At 34.5% G+C, this 19264-nt stretch overlaps 1 protein-coding gene across 3 annotated transcripts; it reads left to right on the plus strand.

Annotated features, from left to right (window-relative positions):
• The first annotated feature begins 167 nt into the window (after positions 1 to 167).
• On the plus strand, positions 168 to 18722 carry LOC111695443 (myosin-9). Of its 3 annotated transcripts, none has more exons than XM_023464768.1 (21): positions 168 to 282; positions 772 to 849; positions 1279 to 1368; positions 1596 to 3962; positions 4547 to 4636; positions 5285 to 5460; positions 5870 to 5975; positions 6521 to 6686; positions 7943 to 8028; positions 8480 to 8593; positions 8784 to 8872; positions 10478 to 10556; positions 11460 to 11510; positions 12237 to 12998; positions 13250 to 13306; positions 14684 to 14869; positions 15144 to 15179; positions 16703 to 16812; positions 17148 to 17369; positions 17878 to 18187; positions 18514 to 18722. In XM_023464768.1, exons 1-20 carry the CDS (start codon positions 205 to 207, stop codon positions 17963 to 17965), a joined length of 5031 nt encoding a protein of 1676 aa, XP_023320536.1. In that variant the 5' UTR covers positions 168 to 204; the 3' UTR covers positions 17966 to 18187; positions 18514 to 18722. The 3 variants fall into 3 exon arrangements, with proteins under 3 accessions (XP_023320536.1, XP_023320537.1, XP_023320538.1); XM_023464769.1 differs by having other exon boundaries at positions 18601 to 18722; XM_023464770.1 differs by lacking the exon at positions 15144 to 15179 and having other exon boundaries at positions 18483 to 18722.
• Positions 18723 to 19264: the final 542 nt, after the last annotated feature.

Here is a 19264-nt window from a genome sequence, read left to right on the forward strand (position 1 = left end):
ACCTCGGATCCGAATCAAAATGATATGGATCCGAAACACTGCAGTTGTTCGAAATGTCTTTATCACCCCCTTCCTTCGACTCTACTTAACGCCCCCTTTTTTTGCCTTTTTAATACCCCCTCCCTTCCTTTGCCTCATTTTGACACCACCTTCCTTCTAATTTCCAATGTTAAATTCTTTCTTTTAGATGAACTCCAGGGTCAAATGAGAGACCTGTTCCAGCAGAGTAATTCAACTGTGTTCTCAGGGCGTCCTTCCATGGCCCCTTCAAGTTTTTTGAAGGTAAACAAAGATATCAGATTGTGTGGTTCATTGAGTGATTAGGTGGTTCATTGACTAGATGATTCATTGATTTATTGACTAATTAATTCACTGTTTGGTTAATAGATTGAATGGTTGAGTGTTTGAATATTTGACTGATTGGTTGCATAATGCAGGGGTATGTATTTTCTTGAAAAATATTTTTCCCTCCCCCTCCTTTTGATAACTTTCCTTTTGATAACCATAATTAGTTTATTTATATTTATATTTGATTAATATTTGATTAATTGATGACTAATTGACGATTGTATGGATAGTTGATTGATTGCTTATATTTGGTGATTTGATTGATTGCTGTGTCAATGTATTTGATGAGTTTAGAGTGACATGACGAATACAAAATTTGGATGTAGATGAGTTTTTATTCATTGATTGATTCAATGATTGATTGATTAATCGATTGGATAGATCGGCTAGATTGATTGAACTATTGATTGAATATTTATTTAGTGTGATATGACGAATATGAGTATTGATGGAGACGATAGTCTGGAGCTGGCTAATCAGCTTAGTCCTACACTCAACATGGTAAGATATTAATAATGATAATGAAAATAACAAGATTTTAAAAGGAACCCGACATGGAACCCCCAAACCGCCTTCAGGTTTTTTTTAAAGATATGTTTGTCAGCAAGTTGATAATAATTCTTTTGTTGGCTGATACCTTTACCAGAGATCTCTGAGTCCCGGACACCTGACACAAAATTACCAGGAATCTCTTTATCCCAGGCAATCTGAAGGCAGTCTGGGGGGCTTAACATTGGGTTCCCTTTGAGATTTAAACTTGTTTGAGACACAGAGTTGTTGTTGTACTTTTAATACTGACTTTATGTTTGTCACATTGAACATTTTTATATCCGTATTTTCTTCAGAATTTTATAATAATTAATTTTATTAAGTTTTCAAAAAATTAATTATTTCTTCCTAGTTCTATATTAAAATCTTGATTTTATTTAGGGACTGAGGCGGAATTTAGGAAGCCCAGAAGGGGAGAATATGGGGGATCTAGTTCTACCCCAACTTCAGGAGAAAATAGAAAATCTTCAGGTATAGAGGGAGGGGGGGGGGGGAGGGCTTGAAAAATCATTTCCTTCGATTACTTTGCCTGATGGGTTGTTAAAGTCTGACATTTCGGAATCATTTATTTTTGTTTTAATCTTTTTATGTAATTTACCAGTTTACCACATTATAATTATCATTATTATTATTATTATATATTGTTTATAAGTTATTATCATCATTATTATCGTCATGACGAATATTGTGTGCTCTAGATTGAGTTGGATTCTGAGAGAGAGGAGAAGCAAGGTCTAGAACGCCAGGTTGAAGAACAGAGAGCTGAACAAGAAGCCAGGATTAAAACTAGCAATGAACAGATGCAAGCTGTCAATCAACAGCTGTCAGAAACAGTTGCTGAAGTCCAGCAGCTGAAGGTTGTTAAAGAAGAATTGACAGCAGAAACTCAACACCTTAAAGAGAAGATTTCACAAGAATCCGTTGCTTTTAACGAAACCAGAATCAAATTGAACTCATGTCAGGAAGATTTAAAGGAATATGAGAAGAAACAGCAAGCATTAGAACAGCAACTCATAAAAGAAGTAAAATCTAAGACAGAGCTTCAAGAAACCCTTAAACATGAAACTTCAGTTAAGGCAGAGTTACAACAGAAACTGGTAAAAGAAGCTTCAGTTAAAGCAGAGATGCAAAAGTCACTGGAACAGGAAGGTTCGGTTAAGGCGGATCTACAAGAGCAACTAGCACGAGAAGTTTCTGTTAAGGTGGAGCTACAACAGAAACTGGAACATGAAACTTTAGTAAAGGAAGAGTTACAACAGAAACTGGTAAAAGAAGCTTCAGTTAAGGCGGAGCTGCAAAAGTCGCTAGCGCGAGAAGTTTCTGTTAAGGCGGAGCTCCAACAAAAAATGGATCAAGAAATGTCAGTCAAGATGGAGTTACAGCAAAAACTTAAGTGTGAAGCTTCATCCAAGGCGGAGCTGAAGCAGGCACTTGATCAGGAAACTTCAATTAAGGCAGAGTTGCAGCAAAAACTTCAGCTGGAAAGTACCGAAAAGTCCGAATTACTTAAGAAATTTGAAGAAGAAAGTACAGAAAAGGCGGAACTTCTGCAGAAATTCGAGGAAGAAATTACCGAAAAGGCGGAACTATTGCAGAAATTCGATCTGGAAAGTAAAGAAAAGGCGGAACTATTTCAGAAATTCGAACTGGAAAGTAAAGAAAAGGCGGAACTATTGCAGAAATTCGAACTGGAAAGTAAAGAAAAGGCGGAACTATTTCAGAAATTCGAACTGGAAAGTAAAGAAAAGGCGGAAATACTGCATAAATTTGAGCTGGAAAGTAATGATAAGGCGGTGCTAGAACGTATCTTGCTTGATGAGAAAAATGCACTTCTTGAGAAATCCAAACTTAAGATCGAAGAACTAACCAAGGAAAAGGAAGATGTTAAACTCGAGTTAGAGACTGAAATGAACAAACGGTATGAAGAACTGGGACGAGCAGGAGATGAAATGGGTCAGCTCAAAGTCAAACTCTCAGAAGCAACTTACGAGCTAGAAACTAAAACCGAAGAGATTCAAACCTTGGAATCTCAAATAAAAAAGCTCGGTTCAACATTGGAGAATAACTCTGAAAAGATATCCGTCCTGGAAAGCGAACTGAAAGTTAAATCGTCTAGTCTAGAGAGCAAAGATGCGGAACTCATGGAAGTTGTTGAGCAAGTGAGGGAACTGATGGGTTCAATAGAACGAATTGAGTTTGAGTACGACAACGAGATCAAGGCAAAACAAAAACTGGAAGACGACCTAACAGAAATGAGCCGGAAATATTCTGAGGTTGAAAGCCAGACCCATCAAATCTCCGAGTCTAAATCTAGTCTTGAGTCCGAGATCCTGGAGCTGAACGAGCAGATGAACGCGTACGCTGAGAAGCTCCGGGTAACCAGGGAAGCAGAGGATGAACTTGGTGAACAGATTCTCCAGCTCCGGAACCAGATTGAGATCATGAGAGCCGAGTGCGAGGAACACTGCTTGGAGAGAGATGAGCTGAGAAACATGATATCTGACAGGGATTACAAGTATCAGGAGTTGGAGAGTAAACATGACGAGGTTGTATCTCTCAACCTGATGGAGATGGAGAAATTGAGAAATCGTTGTGAAGAATTAAAGCATAGTTTAGTTGAAACTGAAAACATGTTGGCAGAAGAACGGGTAACAACGGAGATTGAAAATAAGAAGCTTGAAGAGAGTTTAGAGAAGATAGAGGCTAACAGACTCAAGCTGGTGATCGAGAACTCCAAGCTTCAGGAGTCCCTAGATGAGACCGGAGTTACCAAGAGCAATGAGATCCGAGAGTTAGCGGAGAAGAACCGAAAACTAGAAAAACAACTTTGTTCCTTGAGTTCCATTGCTGGAGAGAACACAGAGTTTCAGCACAAGGTTGAGTTTCTCCAGGCTCAGCTTGAAGAGCGGGATAATGAGAAGGATAAGCTGGAATCCAAACTGGAGAAACTTGAAAAGAATTTGGCAGATTATCAGAGAGATCTGATCGAGGGAGAGAAGGAGAATAAGAAGAGAGTTGAGAATCTCATGCTAGCACTGGAGGCAGAGAAAAAGGAGACTTTGAAGGTGAAAATCATATTTTATCTTTAATCCACTTTCCTCTAGTTTTAATCACTTTCTTATTCCCCTAAAGTGCTCTTTCAGATATGTTCAGATATGCTTGTTCAAATTAAGCACCTGAAAAAGTTTTCTAAGAGTAAATAATACATTTGAGGACCAATTGAGTGATATTTATCTAATGATAGAAGAATGATGGAAAAATGATGAGACTAAAGAACTGAATAGTCGCCTGCAACTCTAGTTAATTCCTATACCTTTACAACCTGAAGATGTAAACCTTTTGATATGTCAAATTAATAGTTTGAAAAAAAAATTAATGGAAAATTTATAGCAAAGGTCATAATCAAAATCCAATCCGGGCTGAAAACCCGTTACACAATCGGGAATTAAACCTCTAGGCTGTTTGATGGAGCCTCAAGCAAACCGTAAACTTCATGATTCAATTCGATTCGATTTTATTTGATTTGAGATGGTAAAAGTTGTGGTAAAAAAAGATACATTGTTAAAAATAAAAGTTAATGGCGAGTTATCAGTTCTTAATTCTAAACAGTTTTAATTAATTTGGTTGTTAAATCAGTTCCTGTATCCAGGTAAAGGATGAGTTTACTAAACTAGAGAAAGAGAAGGTACAAACTGAAGAAGTCAGGACGGAGCTAGAGATCAAACTTAAAGAAGCTCAGGTTAGATTCACTCGTACTTAAATCGTTAAACATTGTCTGTGATAACAAATTTTCTGAGACATTTTTCTTATTGTTGATTATTCTGGGGGATTTTCCACTTGAAATTCATTCTTCCCCTAATAAATTTGAATTTACATACCACCTGCATTTTTCATTAGGTTTTGCAATTTTTGAGTTGTTGTGCTCGCAATTTTGTTAAGAATAATATATCCCGAAAACCCTGATATGGCATTTTTTTACATCGTAACTAACTTAAATCCGCATAGATTATCGGGGTGAACTGAGTGCCTTGAGACATGTTCCTTTCAAATTTCAAGTTTTGGTACGCGATTGCTTACTGCGACTTAAAGATGCAATTTCGACCACTTTCCGCAGTATTAACTGAAGACTTAATTTAATACTATTTTAAGGATCTCAAAAATATAAATTCCCATTATAATTGACGTTTTACTCACATTTGGGATTTTGTGCACAACTGGTATTAATTATTACTGGTCAATTTACAGAATAATTTAAAAACATGTCAAAAATTTACAAATTTTAAAAACTTACAAGTATTGGAATATTTAATCTGTAAATACATTTTTTCGACGCCAAATGTTTCGAAATTATTTTACATTTTTTAACGAAAATTCCCGTTTTCTCTAGGAAAAATCTGCCCCGGTGGTTCAGCTAGAATCAGAATTGGAACAGTTAAAAACCTGTAAATCTGAACTAGAGACACTCTCTACCGAGATAACGCAGCTGAGAGAGTGTAAAGTAGAATTTGAAAAGTTGAAAAATAAAAGCAAATCTCAAGAGAAACAGCTGAAAGAAACTGAGAGGTGAGAAATTTAAATTAAGCTGAGACATTTTTTTAATTATTAGGACGGAATCAACTGAAGTATTTTTGTCCAAGAAATGAGCGAAAATAATAAAGTTGAAAAAAATTTAATTTAAATTTTACGAATGGTCAAAACAACGCAGACAAAAAAAACCTATCAAATCATTTTGAAGATGTGTATATATTAATAAGTATAAAATCCTAAAAAATAACTGACTAAATTTTAAATTAAAAACAAATAATTTAAAAAATTTAAATTACTAATTAAAATCATAAAATCAGAAAAAAGTTACCAAATAAAGGTAAGAATATTTAAATAAATTAGAAGTGTCGAATCAAGTTATAAGTCAGAATTATCAAATAATCAAAAAACAATATCCAACATAACTCAAATCTAGTGACTACTCTAGGACTAAGGAGAGTTTGGCAGCTAGTGTGTCCGAGCTCATTACCAACACAAACAATATGAAGGATGATTTTATCAAGGCATCAAAGGACCAGGAGAACCAAATCAAGGTGAATATTAAAGGGATTGGAAGCGAAATTTCAAGTGGAGCCCTATTCAAAGATGGCAGTTCACGATTTACAACAGCACCATATTTAAACCTTGATTTAGTCGTATCGCCGTGTGGGTGTAGGACGTTCCTAACAGTCTGATTTGATTTGATTAGTCAAATCAAATATGAATTAGATATCCATGTTTTTGGTTCTTTAAACTGTTAATTTTCATTAACGGCTTCTCTGCTTAATAATTTACACATTTCTTTTAAATTTTTCATCAAAATCCTAATTTTACATCAAATCCCTTATTTCACATCAAAGTCCTAATTTCACATCAACGTCCTAATTTCACAGCAAAAGTCTAATTTCACATCAAAGCCCTAATTTCACACTAAAAGCCTAATTTCACATCAAAATCTTAATTTTTCATTAAAATTATAATTTCACATCAAAAATCCCAGTTTCACATCAAAAATCCGAATGTCGCATAAAAAATCTTAATTTCACATCAAAAATCCAAATTTTCATCAAATTCCTAGTTTTACATAAACCTATTCCAGGAGTTGCAGGGTAAGCTAAAGGAGGAGACAGAAAGGATGGAGGAGAAGGAGAAGGCGCAGAAGGAGATGGTTTCCAGGTTGCAGGAGAAGGTGTCAGGATTGGAGCAGGAGCTGGCTAAGGCGGAGATCAAGCTGAGTGATCTGGAACAGGAGGCAGAGAGCAAAGGTTTGTGATAGTATTGACAATATAATTACTCTGAACAGCTAGTTTATGTATTATTTGGACATATTTTTCTGTTCTCCTCAAAAGTGCAATTTTTTAAAGCTTTTATAGCTGAATTTGGTTTTTTGTAAAATAAAAGTTTCTAAGTGATAATATAGGAAATTAGAATTCTCTGGTATTGAAGTTTACTAGAATGATACAAATAAAATATCTGAAGAAGTAAGGGTACACAGAAGTGAAGACAAGGTGGGGAAGAAGTTTAGAAGTTTATTTTAATAATAAATGAACGAAGAAAGGAATTTTTAAAACGTATGGAAACGTATGGAATATGGATGTTATTAAGCTAATAATATTTTTATCAAAGAAGTAAGGAAACTAATGGAATGAAGTAAACCTAAATAATAATATTATAGTAGGAAGCAAGATATAAAGCCTTGAGATACAAAAGAAGAAGTATGGAAGTTTACTAAGATAATAATGTCATAATTCAGGAAGTAAAGATATAAAGAAGGTCCTGAATCTATGAAATAAGCATGGAATTAAATAATTTAAGGATACAAAGAAGTAAAGAATACAAATAAAATATCTGAAGAAGTAAGGGTACACAGAAGTGAAGACAAGGTGGGGAAGAAGTTTAGAAGTTTATTTTAATAATAAATGAACGAAGAAAGGAATTTTTAAAACGTATGGAAACGTATGGAATATGGATGTTATTAAGCTAATAATATTTTTATCAAAGAAGTAAGGAAACTAATGGAATGAAGTAAACCTAAATAATAATATTATAGTAGGAAGCAAGATATAAAGCCTTGAGATACAAAAGAAGAAGTATGGAAGTTTACTAAGATAATAATGTCATAATTCAGGAAGTAAAGATATAAAGAAGGTCCTGAATCTATGAAATAAGCATGGAATTAAATAATTTAAGGATACAAAGAAGTAAAGATATAGAAGAAGTATGGAATTTTTAGAAGATAATACTATGAAGTAGAATATAAGCATACAAAGAAGTATGGAAGTTTGATATGATAGAAAAAGTATACAAGTTCAATAACATGTAACTTTTTTATTCAGACATATAAGATTATAATATAATGTAGTATGTACGGATACAACGAAATAAAGACGTAGAAGAAGTTAGGATATAATAGAGGCCCTCGTGATAAAAGGAAGTAGTTAATAATATTAATATAATATATATATATAAGTAGTTAATAAGATTACATAAAATGATGATATTAAAATACTTAATATTTTAGGAAGTAGAGATACAAAGGAAGCCCTGGAGATACAAAAGAAGAAGTATGAAGCAAGGCTACAGGATATTCGTGCAGAAATGTCGAAGGTAATTATTTTGATACAGTGATATACTTAGAATAAATATAGGAATACAAGTCGTCTTACTTATTGCTAATTTAGTCTTAGTATCGAAGTTAAAAGTCTTATATGATTTGATTTGATTTGATTTACTTTGATATGCTATGATTTGATTTTGACATGATATGATTTGATTTTCTTTGATATGCTATGATTTGATTTCGATATGAGAAGATTTGATTTGGTTGGATTTGGTTTGGTTTGGTTTGGTTTGGTTTGGTTTGGTTTGGTTTGGTTTGGTTTGGTTTGGTTTGGTTTGATTTGATATACTTTGATTTGATATACTTTAATTTGATATACTTTGATTTGATATACTTTTATTTGATACACTTTTATTTGATATACTTTGATTTAATATACTTTGATTTGATATACGGTATAAGGTATGATTTGATTTTGATATGATATGATTTGTTAAGGATGCTAGCGCGAAGATGAAGGTGAAGTTGGCGGAGAAGTTGCATGAGAAGGAGCTCAGGATCCAGAAGCTGGAGGAGGAGATCAAGGGGTTCAATCACAAGATGGACGACAAGGTCAGTTAAAGGAACTGTAGGAGTTATTTCGAGTGAATAGGATATTTATACGATTTTTATCGATACTCTTTTTAACCTTTAGCTTTTTTAGTTATTTTTTTAAGTGTTAATTTCTTTATGCCTGCTGAGTGCTGAATCTTAAAACTTAATAAAGTCTAAAATTGTATTTTAAATATATTTTATTATACAGATAAGTTCCCTTGAATCCTTGCACAAGGAAGAAGTTCAGCTTTATCAGACCAAATATCAGGAAACAAATGAGAACTACATCAAACTTAGGTGAGGACATAGTTATAGTCTGACAGACAGCAGAAGAGTTAATTTGTGGTAGACGGGTTGGATTGTTTCCGGGGTTCAATCTCCGCTTGAGCCTATAAAGAATATTCGTCCTTTGTCGGGGTTGGAAGTAATGGGATAGGACAGCAAAGGACAGGAGGGTCATTCCATGTCAAGTCAGCCACCTGATGGACAGCATGTCACAGATTTTGCTGAAATTTTGCATACAATTTGGGATATGAAAAAAAAATCCCGGAACCCGAAGATGAGCATTCAGAGACCTCCGAGGCTGGATATATGGCTCTGGAAGATTTCAGATGTTTTGAGATTTCGCGGACGGCCTCTATATTTCAAATGGCTCTAACTTTTTTGTTTTAGAAGATAGCTCCAAAAAAATTTCAGTTTTGAATAGTTAATCACAAGCCCCTTATTTTGCATATTATTCACAGGTCATAATTGCATTTCTTTATTTTCAGCCTCCGTTTGAGGATGTGTACCAATTCCGATTGTGTTGATTTTTTTTATATATTTTTATACTGCCATAAGGAAGGGGTTAGAAAAGTTTTTTTTATATGTATTTGTTCCTGTTAAGGAGGAGACCTGATAATGTAATGCTAATTTAGATTTCTTAATGTAACTAATAGGTAGTATTTCTGCTTAATTATTGTTATCTCTCCTAAACATTGATAAATATTTAATATTTGATACTTTTATGTGAGTAAGTGAATCTAAATTATAATAAGAGACCATCAATAGTATTTATTTCAACTAGTGTACACTAAAAATGCATGTGTGTAATATTAATATTTTGGTGTAGGTTTATTTTTACACAATAACAATAATTAAGCAGAAATACTACCTATTAGTTACATTAAGAAATCTAAATTAGCATTACATTATCAGGTCTCCTCCTCAACGGGAACAAATACATATAAAAAAACATTTCTAACCCCTTCCTTATGGCAGTATATATAAAAAAATCAACACAATCGGAATTGGTACACATCCTCAAACGGAGGCTGAAATGCAATTATGACCTGTGAATAATATTTTAATGATATTTTTCTTGTAACGCCAAATAAGGGGCTTGTGATTAACTATTCAAAATTGAAAAAATTTTGGAGCTATCTTCTAAAACAAAAAAGTTAGAGCCATTTGAAATATAGAGGCCGTCCTCGAAATCTCGAATTATCGGAAACTTTCCGGAGCCATATCTCCGGCCTCCGAGGTCTTAGAACGCTCATCTTCGGGTTCCGGAATTTTTTTTCATATCCCAAATTGTATGCAAAATTTCAGCAAAATCTGTGACATGCCGTCCATAGGTGGTTGACTTGACATGGAATGACCCAGGACAGGACAGAATAGATTGGACCAGACCAGGCTAGAGATCGGGTTCATTTGTGTGGAGTATCGTAAATCTTGATTGCTTGATCCCGCTTATCCAATATTGGTACTTCAGTAAATTTAAGGAGCATTATAGATGATCAGGATCAAGGTTATAATGCAAGGAAAGTTATTTCAGAGGTGTACGCATCTTTTGTACTGCAGTGTACTGTCTTTGGGCGGTAATGATTGATGGGTTGTCGTTTAAATAATAATAATATTTAGTAAAAAGTATGATGCTGCGAAAGATCTGATAAAGTCAGTAAAGCAACAGAAAGAGAACCTCAGTATGGAATTGAACGAGGTAGGTTTTAGGATTTTACAAAGATAATATATATATATAGATACGCTGGCAGGTAGAAACCTCCTTCCTAAATTGCTTGTAGCAGACAACTAATTTGTGTACCTCTGAGATAAAGTGCAAGGAGAGACATCTAAAGCAAATTGATTACTTTCTATATTCCTTTCTCCCCCTGCTGCCATCTGTAGGAAATACGCATTTGTGTTTAATAAAAATACAGTACGCGTATTGCATCCTGTATAGTTCAAGTGTTGCTATCTGGACCTGTTTGACCAATAAAATTAAATTTCTAGGTAACACAAACATACAGTACGCGTTTTGTTTACGTTATGATCAGATCAGTTGTACTTTGTCCTAGATTCGGTGTACTTTTATAGTCACAATTTTTATTTAAATTGCGTTAATTTACGTATGCCATTCAGTACAACTTGCACATTTTAACTTTGTCTAGTCAAATTCCTACCTCAGTTTTATTTGCATTGATTAACTTTTTTCATTAAGTACAATATGCAGTATACATTGTTGATACTATAGTACGCATTTAGTGTTATCACGCATAAACAAAGTGATAAATTAGCAACAATCCAGAGGATTAAATGCCATGCGTACGACAGAGATGGTGCTGATTACACTTTTTCTCAAGACCTCAAATTTCTACCTGCCAGCGTATCTATATATATATTATCTGGGATTTTATATTAAACATTTAAATTCAAATGTAAACTTCAGATGAGTTGGAAGGGGGGGGATTCAAAAACTGTATAAAGGCTTTCAACATATTAAACACTGGATCAATGAAATTTCAAATTTATCAATTACAAAGAAGAATAGGGGGGGGGGGGGTAGAACGTTTGATTTGATTTGATTACTGTAAAAAGATTAAGATAGTTAATGTTTACTGTTTAGAGCCGGAAAGATAAATCCAGCACTGACAATCTTAAACGAGAACTTGTTCAGGTATTTAATTCATCGTATAATCATACTAGCTTGGGAACCCAGCGTTGTCTAGAGATGGAATTTAAAGAATCTGAGCCGCGGTTTAAATCCGCCAAAATCCGCCAAAACCCGGTTTAAATTTAGCGCCGGCTTAAATCTTGAAACATTTGATACAATTTTTAAGTGGAACCAACAATATTTAAGCCGCGGCTTAAATTTAAACCGCCGCTCAAATTCTTTAAATTCGGCCACAGGTTACTCAGTTACTTCAGTCGTTTACTCGCACTTGGCCGATTTTAACGTGAAAAACTAAATCGATCCACTCAACTTAGAATCTCAAAACCAAGCTAAGAATATTTCCGTGGTTCTCGGTTTGAGGGGTTCATGAGTTATGATCAGACAAACAAACAAACAAACAAACAGACAAACAGAGATTATGAAACGATAAAAAGTAGAAATGAACAAACGGACGCAGGGTCATTAAAAAAGATTCCATTGAGTCGTCTCTGAAGTCTAACCTTTTTAGAGGTTTCCTATTACTGAGCTGAACATGAATTAGATATACATGTTTTTTTTTTCATTTGTCATATCTCTTCAAAAGGGACAAGTGCATATTTTGCTTATAAGAAACAATGGAGAAATAAACACTTTCCCACATTTTTCATCAGATTGAGGTTTCAACGGTACCATCTTTGCATGGAGACTTAAAACTACACTTAACTGTCTCTTTAAGCCATCTTATTTCAGGTAAAGACTGAGAATCGTCGCCTCACAACTCAGCTGACCTACTCCGACATTAAACTCCGAGAGTACAATAAGAGGGACAGTATCTCCACCAGATCTAGTAACTCCAGTCTCAACTCCCACCCTGGATTCGCTACCAGAGCTGTTCGTCAATCCACATCCAACCTGCCCGATGAGCAGGACAGTCTCTTCAAACTTCCAACCTCGGCTCATACTCCGGGTAGGGCTAAAACCGGGAGGACAGTAAGTGAGACGAGGATGGGAGGACGGAGAACGCGTCCTCCTCCCAATATCTCCGGGTCCCTGTTCAACTGTGAGGAGGAGGCTGGAGAGATGTTCTCCAACTCCTATCTCACCGATCTGAAGGAGGGGATTTGTGACGTGAACGCGGATGAGAGCAGGATGTCGGAGTTATCCCGTCGGAACACTCTGTGCCTGCCCCATCTGAAATCTACGTATCCTGTGGAATATCAGTACTGCACGGACTCGGATATTACGGAGGACGATGTAAGGCAATCCAAGGTTAAGCAGAGCAGGAAAACTGAGATTATTAATTCATCACCCGGCGCACCGTCGCCCATCACCCGGCTGTCCAGGGGGACTTCAAATCTTAACCTGGATTCACCCTCCTCCCGGACTCGTTCTCATGGGCCCCTGCTCGACCGGAAACCGGTTCAAAAACCGGTGGCGTTCACGATAGATGCGCCGAAGATGGAGAGGCGGGCAACTATCGCCGGCGGTAACCCAACTAAACTACCATGCCAGGTAATGGAGCTGATTAATCCTTTTATCTTAGAAACCTGATGGTGTAAACCTTTGATATTTCAAACGTTCGCTATGTCAACACTTTTATGAGAACTACCTTTGTACAAGGGTTTTAAAACTGGGATGGAATTTTATTTTCATAAATATTTTGTCATTTCTTGACATGATTAAATCCCATTCCAACCTTCGACGATCCCACAGAAAAAAATGATCTGATATCTTTGTTAAATTATAGATTTGATATAATTTAGAGCGCACATGGGCAAATGAAACAAGAGTGCACAGGACTGCATGATCATATTAAGCAGGTATAGTAAAGCAAGAAATATTTTAAAAATATTATTGAGATATAATTTTCATGAGCCCTTATTATTTATTCATTTATTTTCAAACCCAAAGTACAATATGATAATGTATGATGGTTCAGTTGAAAACAATTTAAAAAATGTTGATCAATCTTAATATTATCGGTATTTGTTGAAACTATCTATTCTTCTGAATATACTTGTAACATTCATTGAGCGTAAAAAATAGTATTAGTCAGCTCTCAATGATCAAACATATCAAGGAATGCTTTCATTGCACTTATAAATAACATTTTTATATCATTTTTTCGCATTAATGTCTTTTTCCATAAATCATAATTTTGAAAGCTTGAAGAATATGATTAAAGCTTGGTTAAAGGGAGTAACCGGCAATGTATGGTAATATATGAGAAAATAGTATTGTGCAGAATTTTTTTTAGCAATCATTTAAGACCTATGCAACGTTTTATGGTGCATTTTTGGTCAGCAAGACCGCAAACGTCACACTCATTGTTCCCTAACTTCTGTAAGCCAGGATTGGATACCCCCAGGTACTTATAGCTGGCAACCACACTCTCCCTGCTTGTCCACCATTCCTCTCTTCATCATCATTCACTTGGATCAATTCACTGAAAGCTTCTTTCTTGTTGAGTAGAAAGCACGCACCCTTTCGCTGCGAGAGTTGTTGACAGCCGCCCCTCTGTCCTCCTACATCCGTCAGGTGGTCATAACTGCTAAACCAGATGTCGGCTTCAGATGTTTTTGAAACCACAGGTTTGTGTGGAGTACGGGAATCGAACCCGTGAACACCAGTCTGGACACCAATCCAGTTACTGGTTGTGGTCCAGTGTGCTTAACTTCAGTGATCTAACGAGAACTGGTGTCACACAATCTCCACCCACCCCACAAAAAATGTCATTTGAGAAATATGTTCCTAAACATCTAATTAGTTTACTGTAGAATTTTTTTACATTTTTGTCGATGTTATTTAATAATATAAAAAAATCGATTGTCAAACTTAACCACCCAAATGGATGATTTCAACGTCAACTTAACGCTCAAACTCAGTAATTATATATATTTAAAACGTTTTATATGTCTCACATGAATCCTAGAAAATTTCTCCACAACACTACATTCTCAGTTCAACTACCATACATTGCCGGTCACTCCCTTTAATGTTCTAACAAGACTGTAAAATATTCTAAATATGTATTGCTTGTATTTTAGGAACAAAAGTTAATTTAAATTAATCAAGATTTATCATTAATAAAGTAGATGACATTTATCTAGAAATATCAATTCAATATTCCAATCTCAGATTTTGCAGATAGTCTACTTTCAGGAGAAATTATCCATATCTTATATCTCAATATTCAGGAGCGTCATGAGGAGTCGGTAGTCCTATCTCCTGACTATCAACGGATCTCACGAAAACGGAGATCTGACCAGATGAAGAAACCGAACCTGGATCAAACATACAACCCGGAGACAAAGAAACCGAACTTGGAGCAAACCTTAAACCCTGATCAGGATCAGGAAAAGAAACCGCATCTAGATCTGTCGGTAATAATATTTAAACTAATAATTCAGAATTGGTTTTTGATATTCAGTTTGCATCATAAATATTACCAACATTAACACACTGAAACGATAGTTTTAGAATCCTTTTATTATAACTGTTTTAAACAGAATTTAAAAATGTAAAATATCAAGGGTTTACGGCATCAGTTTGTAAAGATATAGGGATTGTGGCGATTGTTAAAGATTTAAATCCAATTGATAATTATTTTCCAAATGATAAATAATTCCTTTAGTTAACCTATTGTATGTGTTTTAGCCGTATTTCCAACGAGTTCCCAGGCGAGGGGTTTATGTAAGTTTATAAGTCAATTCTAGTCTTTATATAGTCTAGATATCTTTAGATTAGCACATGCGGGGGGGGGGGGTGTTGCACATTTCTCATATTTTTAGATTGTTAGCATGCTAGCATGCTAGTTTTAGTTGTCGCTTCAACAATTAAGACTTCTAAAAGTCTGATTTGATTAGCAAGCATGATGGATACTGGATATTTGTTTTCATTATAAATAGTACAAATTAAGTAAAAGCAATTATTTAGATTACAAAATTTACTACCACGTAATGCATGGTCTAGCGCTTTTTTATTCTGGCTCTGTTCCTGTGTATGTTCGAAAATTTGCATGAAAGTTCTTCCGTCGATTGTTTGAATTCGACGCCGAATTGAATCATAATGGTTAAATGTTAAATTTAACAATTTAATATTTAAAAAATCAGTAGCTTGCTATACATATTAGTTTTAAAACCTATAAGCTTATGTCGTGCATGAACTTTTTTCAAGAAAAACTACTGTAGTAGAATATTTTCGAAAATGTACTTATATTATGGTTAAAATGCCAAAAATAAAACTTTGAATAATCATTCATCACAAAATAGGGAATCCATTAAAAAAAAATTTGCAAAAATTGGAGGATTTAATTTCGGAGTAACTTAATGCACATAGATTCAGCCTCCTTATAAATAGTCTCATCAATTTTTAAGACAGGGCTGACTTTGAAGTGTCGCAACTCCCTAAGCTTAGATTTTACCGCTCTAACTCACTTATGTTTTTCTGTAGCCCTTTACATGTACATTTTAGCACTGTAAAGCACTTCTTGTTAGATTTGGTTTTTTAGAAGTAATTGGCAAAATTCTCAACGATTTTTGCTTGAGAGCGTGAGACCATTAAATCGCAGTGAATGGCGTCTAAATTAGCGTAATATTTTAATTAACAAAACATTGGAGGATTTAATTTCGAAGCAACTTAAATGGCGTCTAGATTAGCGTAATATCTTAATTAACATAACAGTGATAGCCAATTAACGCATGCAAGGTCAGGTCGAAAATTGCCTCGAGGCTGGAACTTTAAACTTATAATTATCATTAATAAATAAACAATAACGTTATTCTTTTTATTATTATTATAAACTATGTCAGGCTGAAAAGCCTTCACCTATAGGGGATTGTGATGGCATACCCCTTGTAGGTCAAGGAGCTGTTGGACGCATCCCTAGCTGTATGATATGATATGATATGATATGATATTATTATTATTAACATTATAAATATTATTATCATTATTAATATTATTATCATTTTTAATGTTGTTATTATTATTAACATTATACATATTATTATGATTATTATTAACATTATACATATTATTATCATTATTAATATTATTATTATTATTAACATTATACATATTATTATCATTATAAATATTATTATTATTAACATTATTAATATTATTATCATTATTAATATTATTATCATTTTTAATGTTGTTATTATTATTAACATTATACATATTATTATAATTATTATATATTATTATTTAAGGAGTCTGACACTAGTTCCTTGGGTCGGGATAGTGTCCGAGGGAGTAAACGATATAAGAAAGAAGCTGGAAATATTTCCTATAATAAACCTGGGCCTCCAACACCTAGCAGGTAAAATTTTGCAATAATTATGGAAGCAAAATGTGGAAATTAGTTGTGAAATCTTTAAATCTTTCCAACCTGGTGACGTAGACCTTTAATATTTCATACATGAACTCTGGACTCTGGTTTGAAATATCGAAACCCATGTTATCAGGTTGCAAAGGTTTAAGGATAAAATGTATTATTTCAGTTGAACAATGTAAATGTACCAAACCATAACACTCAGGACAAAAGTACGTCAGTTGGTAAGTTCAAAAAGAACAAAGGTCTTTAGACACTTCAAACTCAGCCCTGCATAATGCATAATTAGTATGTTTATCTAATTCTTCTGTTTTGATGTTTAGGAATAAAAGTTTGAATAGATCGAAACATGACACAAGTTTAACTTCTCTGGACTCTGCTCTAGTAGAAGCAACACCAAATATATCTAAAACCTCTACAAGATCCTCTAAATCTACTCTGTCCTCTAAAACCCCTCTTCTAGACTCCACCAACACCCCGAAGAAGAAAAAAAGTCTACGGGAAAGAATGACCCCTCTCAAAAACCCGTTTGGGTCAGCTTTCAAGTAAGATGTTTTTTTATTGTTTTTTAAGTTTAAAGGTACTTTAAAGAGGGACGTGCCCGATTCACAACGTTATCCTCAAAATCTTTATCCAAGCAATAGTGCGGAAGATATCATCGTTTTCTACATATTAAAATCGGACAAATTCCTCCGTTTGTTTCTGCAAAAAGACCACATCCACATTTCACTTTTATAGAGAAATCCCAATTTAAAAAAGTAATTTTCCTAAAGTAAAACTAGGAAAACTTGTTGAATCCTGCTCATTCTAATTTATTGCATTAATGCGAGTTTTTAATACAAATCTTAATTCTTTTTATACTAACACTATGTCCAATGAAAGATCAGAGAAGATAAATCTTTCATTTGTCAGCACTTGAGATTTGTGTTTTGAGAACAATTTTAACAAAAATATTTTCATTGATGCTTGATTCGGGTCCCTGGATCCAATTTTAGATTCAATTGACCCGGTTTTTTTCATTGTTAACTTCTTTCTATTTTCTGATCTGTTTAGGCGGAAAAAGTACAACTTCATGAATCGAGAAAATGATGGTGCTTCCCGTACTCCTATGAAGGCAAAGGAGAAACTAGCCAAGAAATAATGTACTTGTTTTTCATTCCGACCCACTCCGATTTTTGTAAATATTTTCTACCGACTCCCTTCGCTCGGCGGAGGATTGTTTTAAGCTCAAGTAATATTATTATATTTTGATGATTTTTCTCAATATCATATTTAAAAATTGTGTTTTTGTTTTTGATGATTAAAAACAGTTGGAAATGAACTGTAAATTAAACTCTTGTGTAATCTTGTACGTGTTAAAACGGTAATGTTACATCGTCTATACGCAACATCCGCCCTACTGAACTTCTGACCTACTAACTTTCCGAATTAATGCAATATCGGACCTACGCCAGCTGTTTATTTTTGTTTTATTTGAGGGTTAGGTTAGGTTAAGACAATTTCTTGGCCGAGCGCTGCGGCTAGGACAGACTAAAAGGCGCGGCCGAGCGCCGCTGCTAGGCCAGGTTAGGGGCAGGGCGCTGCAGCCAAAAGTCCATATAGCAGCTGTTAAACCACTTGGTAGTAGGTCGGATGTGTAGTACAGCGGATTTGCGTAGGTCGAAAAATACACCATCGTTAAAACTTCAGAATTGGAAATTAATAAAAGCCCCCCCCCCCATGAGTTAAAAATGTATACCCCTTTGTGCTCAATTTATATCTGATGATGTATTTTAGTTAAAAAAAAAGTAACAAATGCTTAATAATGGTAGCTCATCTTTAGCGACCTGTAACACCGTAATATTATATTTAAATATTAACAACTTAAACCTAGAAATATACTATTTCTATTAAAAATATCTTTCTAGACATTAATTGTATAAAAGCTAAGGTTATTTAATACAGGATTGTTCTCAAAGAATGAGACTGTGTGGGATTGTAAGTGTGATTTCAAGTTACTCTCCATGGAATGATGGACATGCCGGATTTACAACGGCATCCTTGAAACTCTTAAAGGGATTGTAAAGGAAAAATGAAAGGGGGTATTGGATAAAACCTGAGAATTTCAGGTTTTGACATCTATCTTATGTTCCTGTCTCGAGAAATTGACGTAAAACTGTGTCAAAATTATACCAAAAGGACATATGCCAGATTTTGTATAAACATTCTAGCATTAAACAGAGCATTTTCAACAATTCCGCAACCAATCTGAAAACGACTATGCAAAATAAATAACTATAATATGAGCAAACCTTAGATTCTCAGGCTCCTGTGGGATATAATCGTTTTCAGATTGGTTGCGTAGTTGTTGAATATGATATGTTTAATGCTACAATTATACAAAATCTTACATACGTCCGTTTTGGTATAATTTTGACACCGTTTTATGTCAATTTCTGGA

The sequence above is a fragment of the Eurytemora carolleeae genome, unplaced genomic scaffold (genome assembly GCF_000591075.1).
Source record: "Eurytemora carolleeae unplaced genomic scaffold, Eaff_2.0 scaffold158, whole genome shotgun sequence".
Taxonomy (NCBI): domain Eukaryota; kingdom Metazoa; phylum Arthropoda; class Copepoda; order Calanoida; family Temoridae; genus Eurytemora; species Eurytemora carolleeae.

Coding starts and splice junctions, on each gene's coding strand:
- LOC111695443 (XM_023464768.1), top strand. CDS start 205: ATGAGAGACCTGTTCCAGCAGAGTAATTCAACTGTGTTCTCAGGGCGT. Junction 8,873..10,477: donor GAGAACTACATCAAACTTAG/GTGAGGACATAG, acceptor AATAATATTTAG/TAAAAAGTATGATGCTGCGA. Junction 12,999..13,249: donor CAACTAAACTACCATGCCAG/GTAATGGAGCTG, acceptor GATATAATTTAG/AGCGCACATGGGCAAATGAA.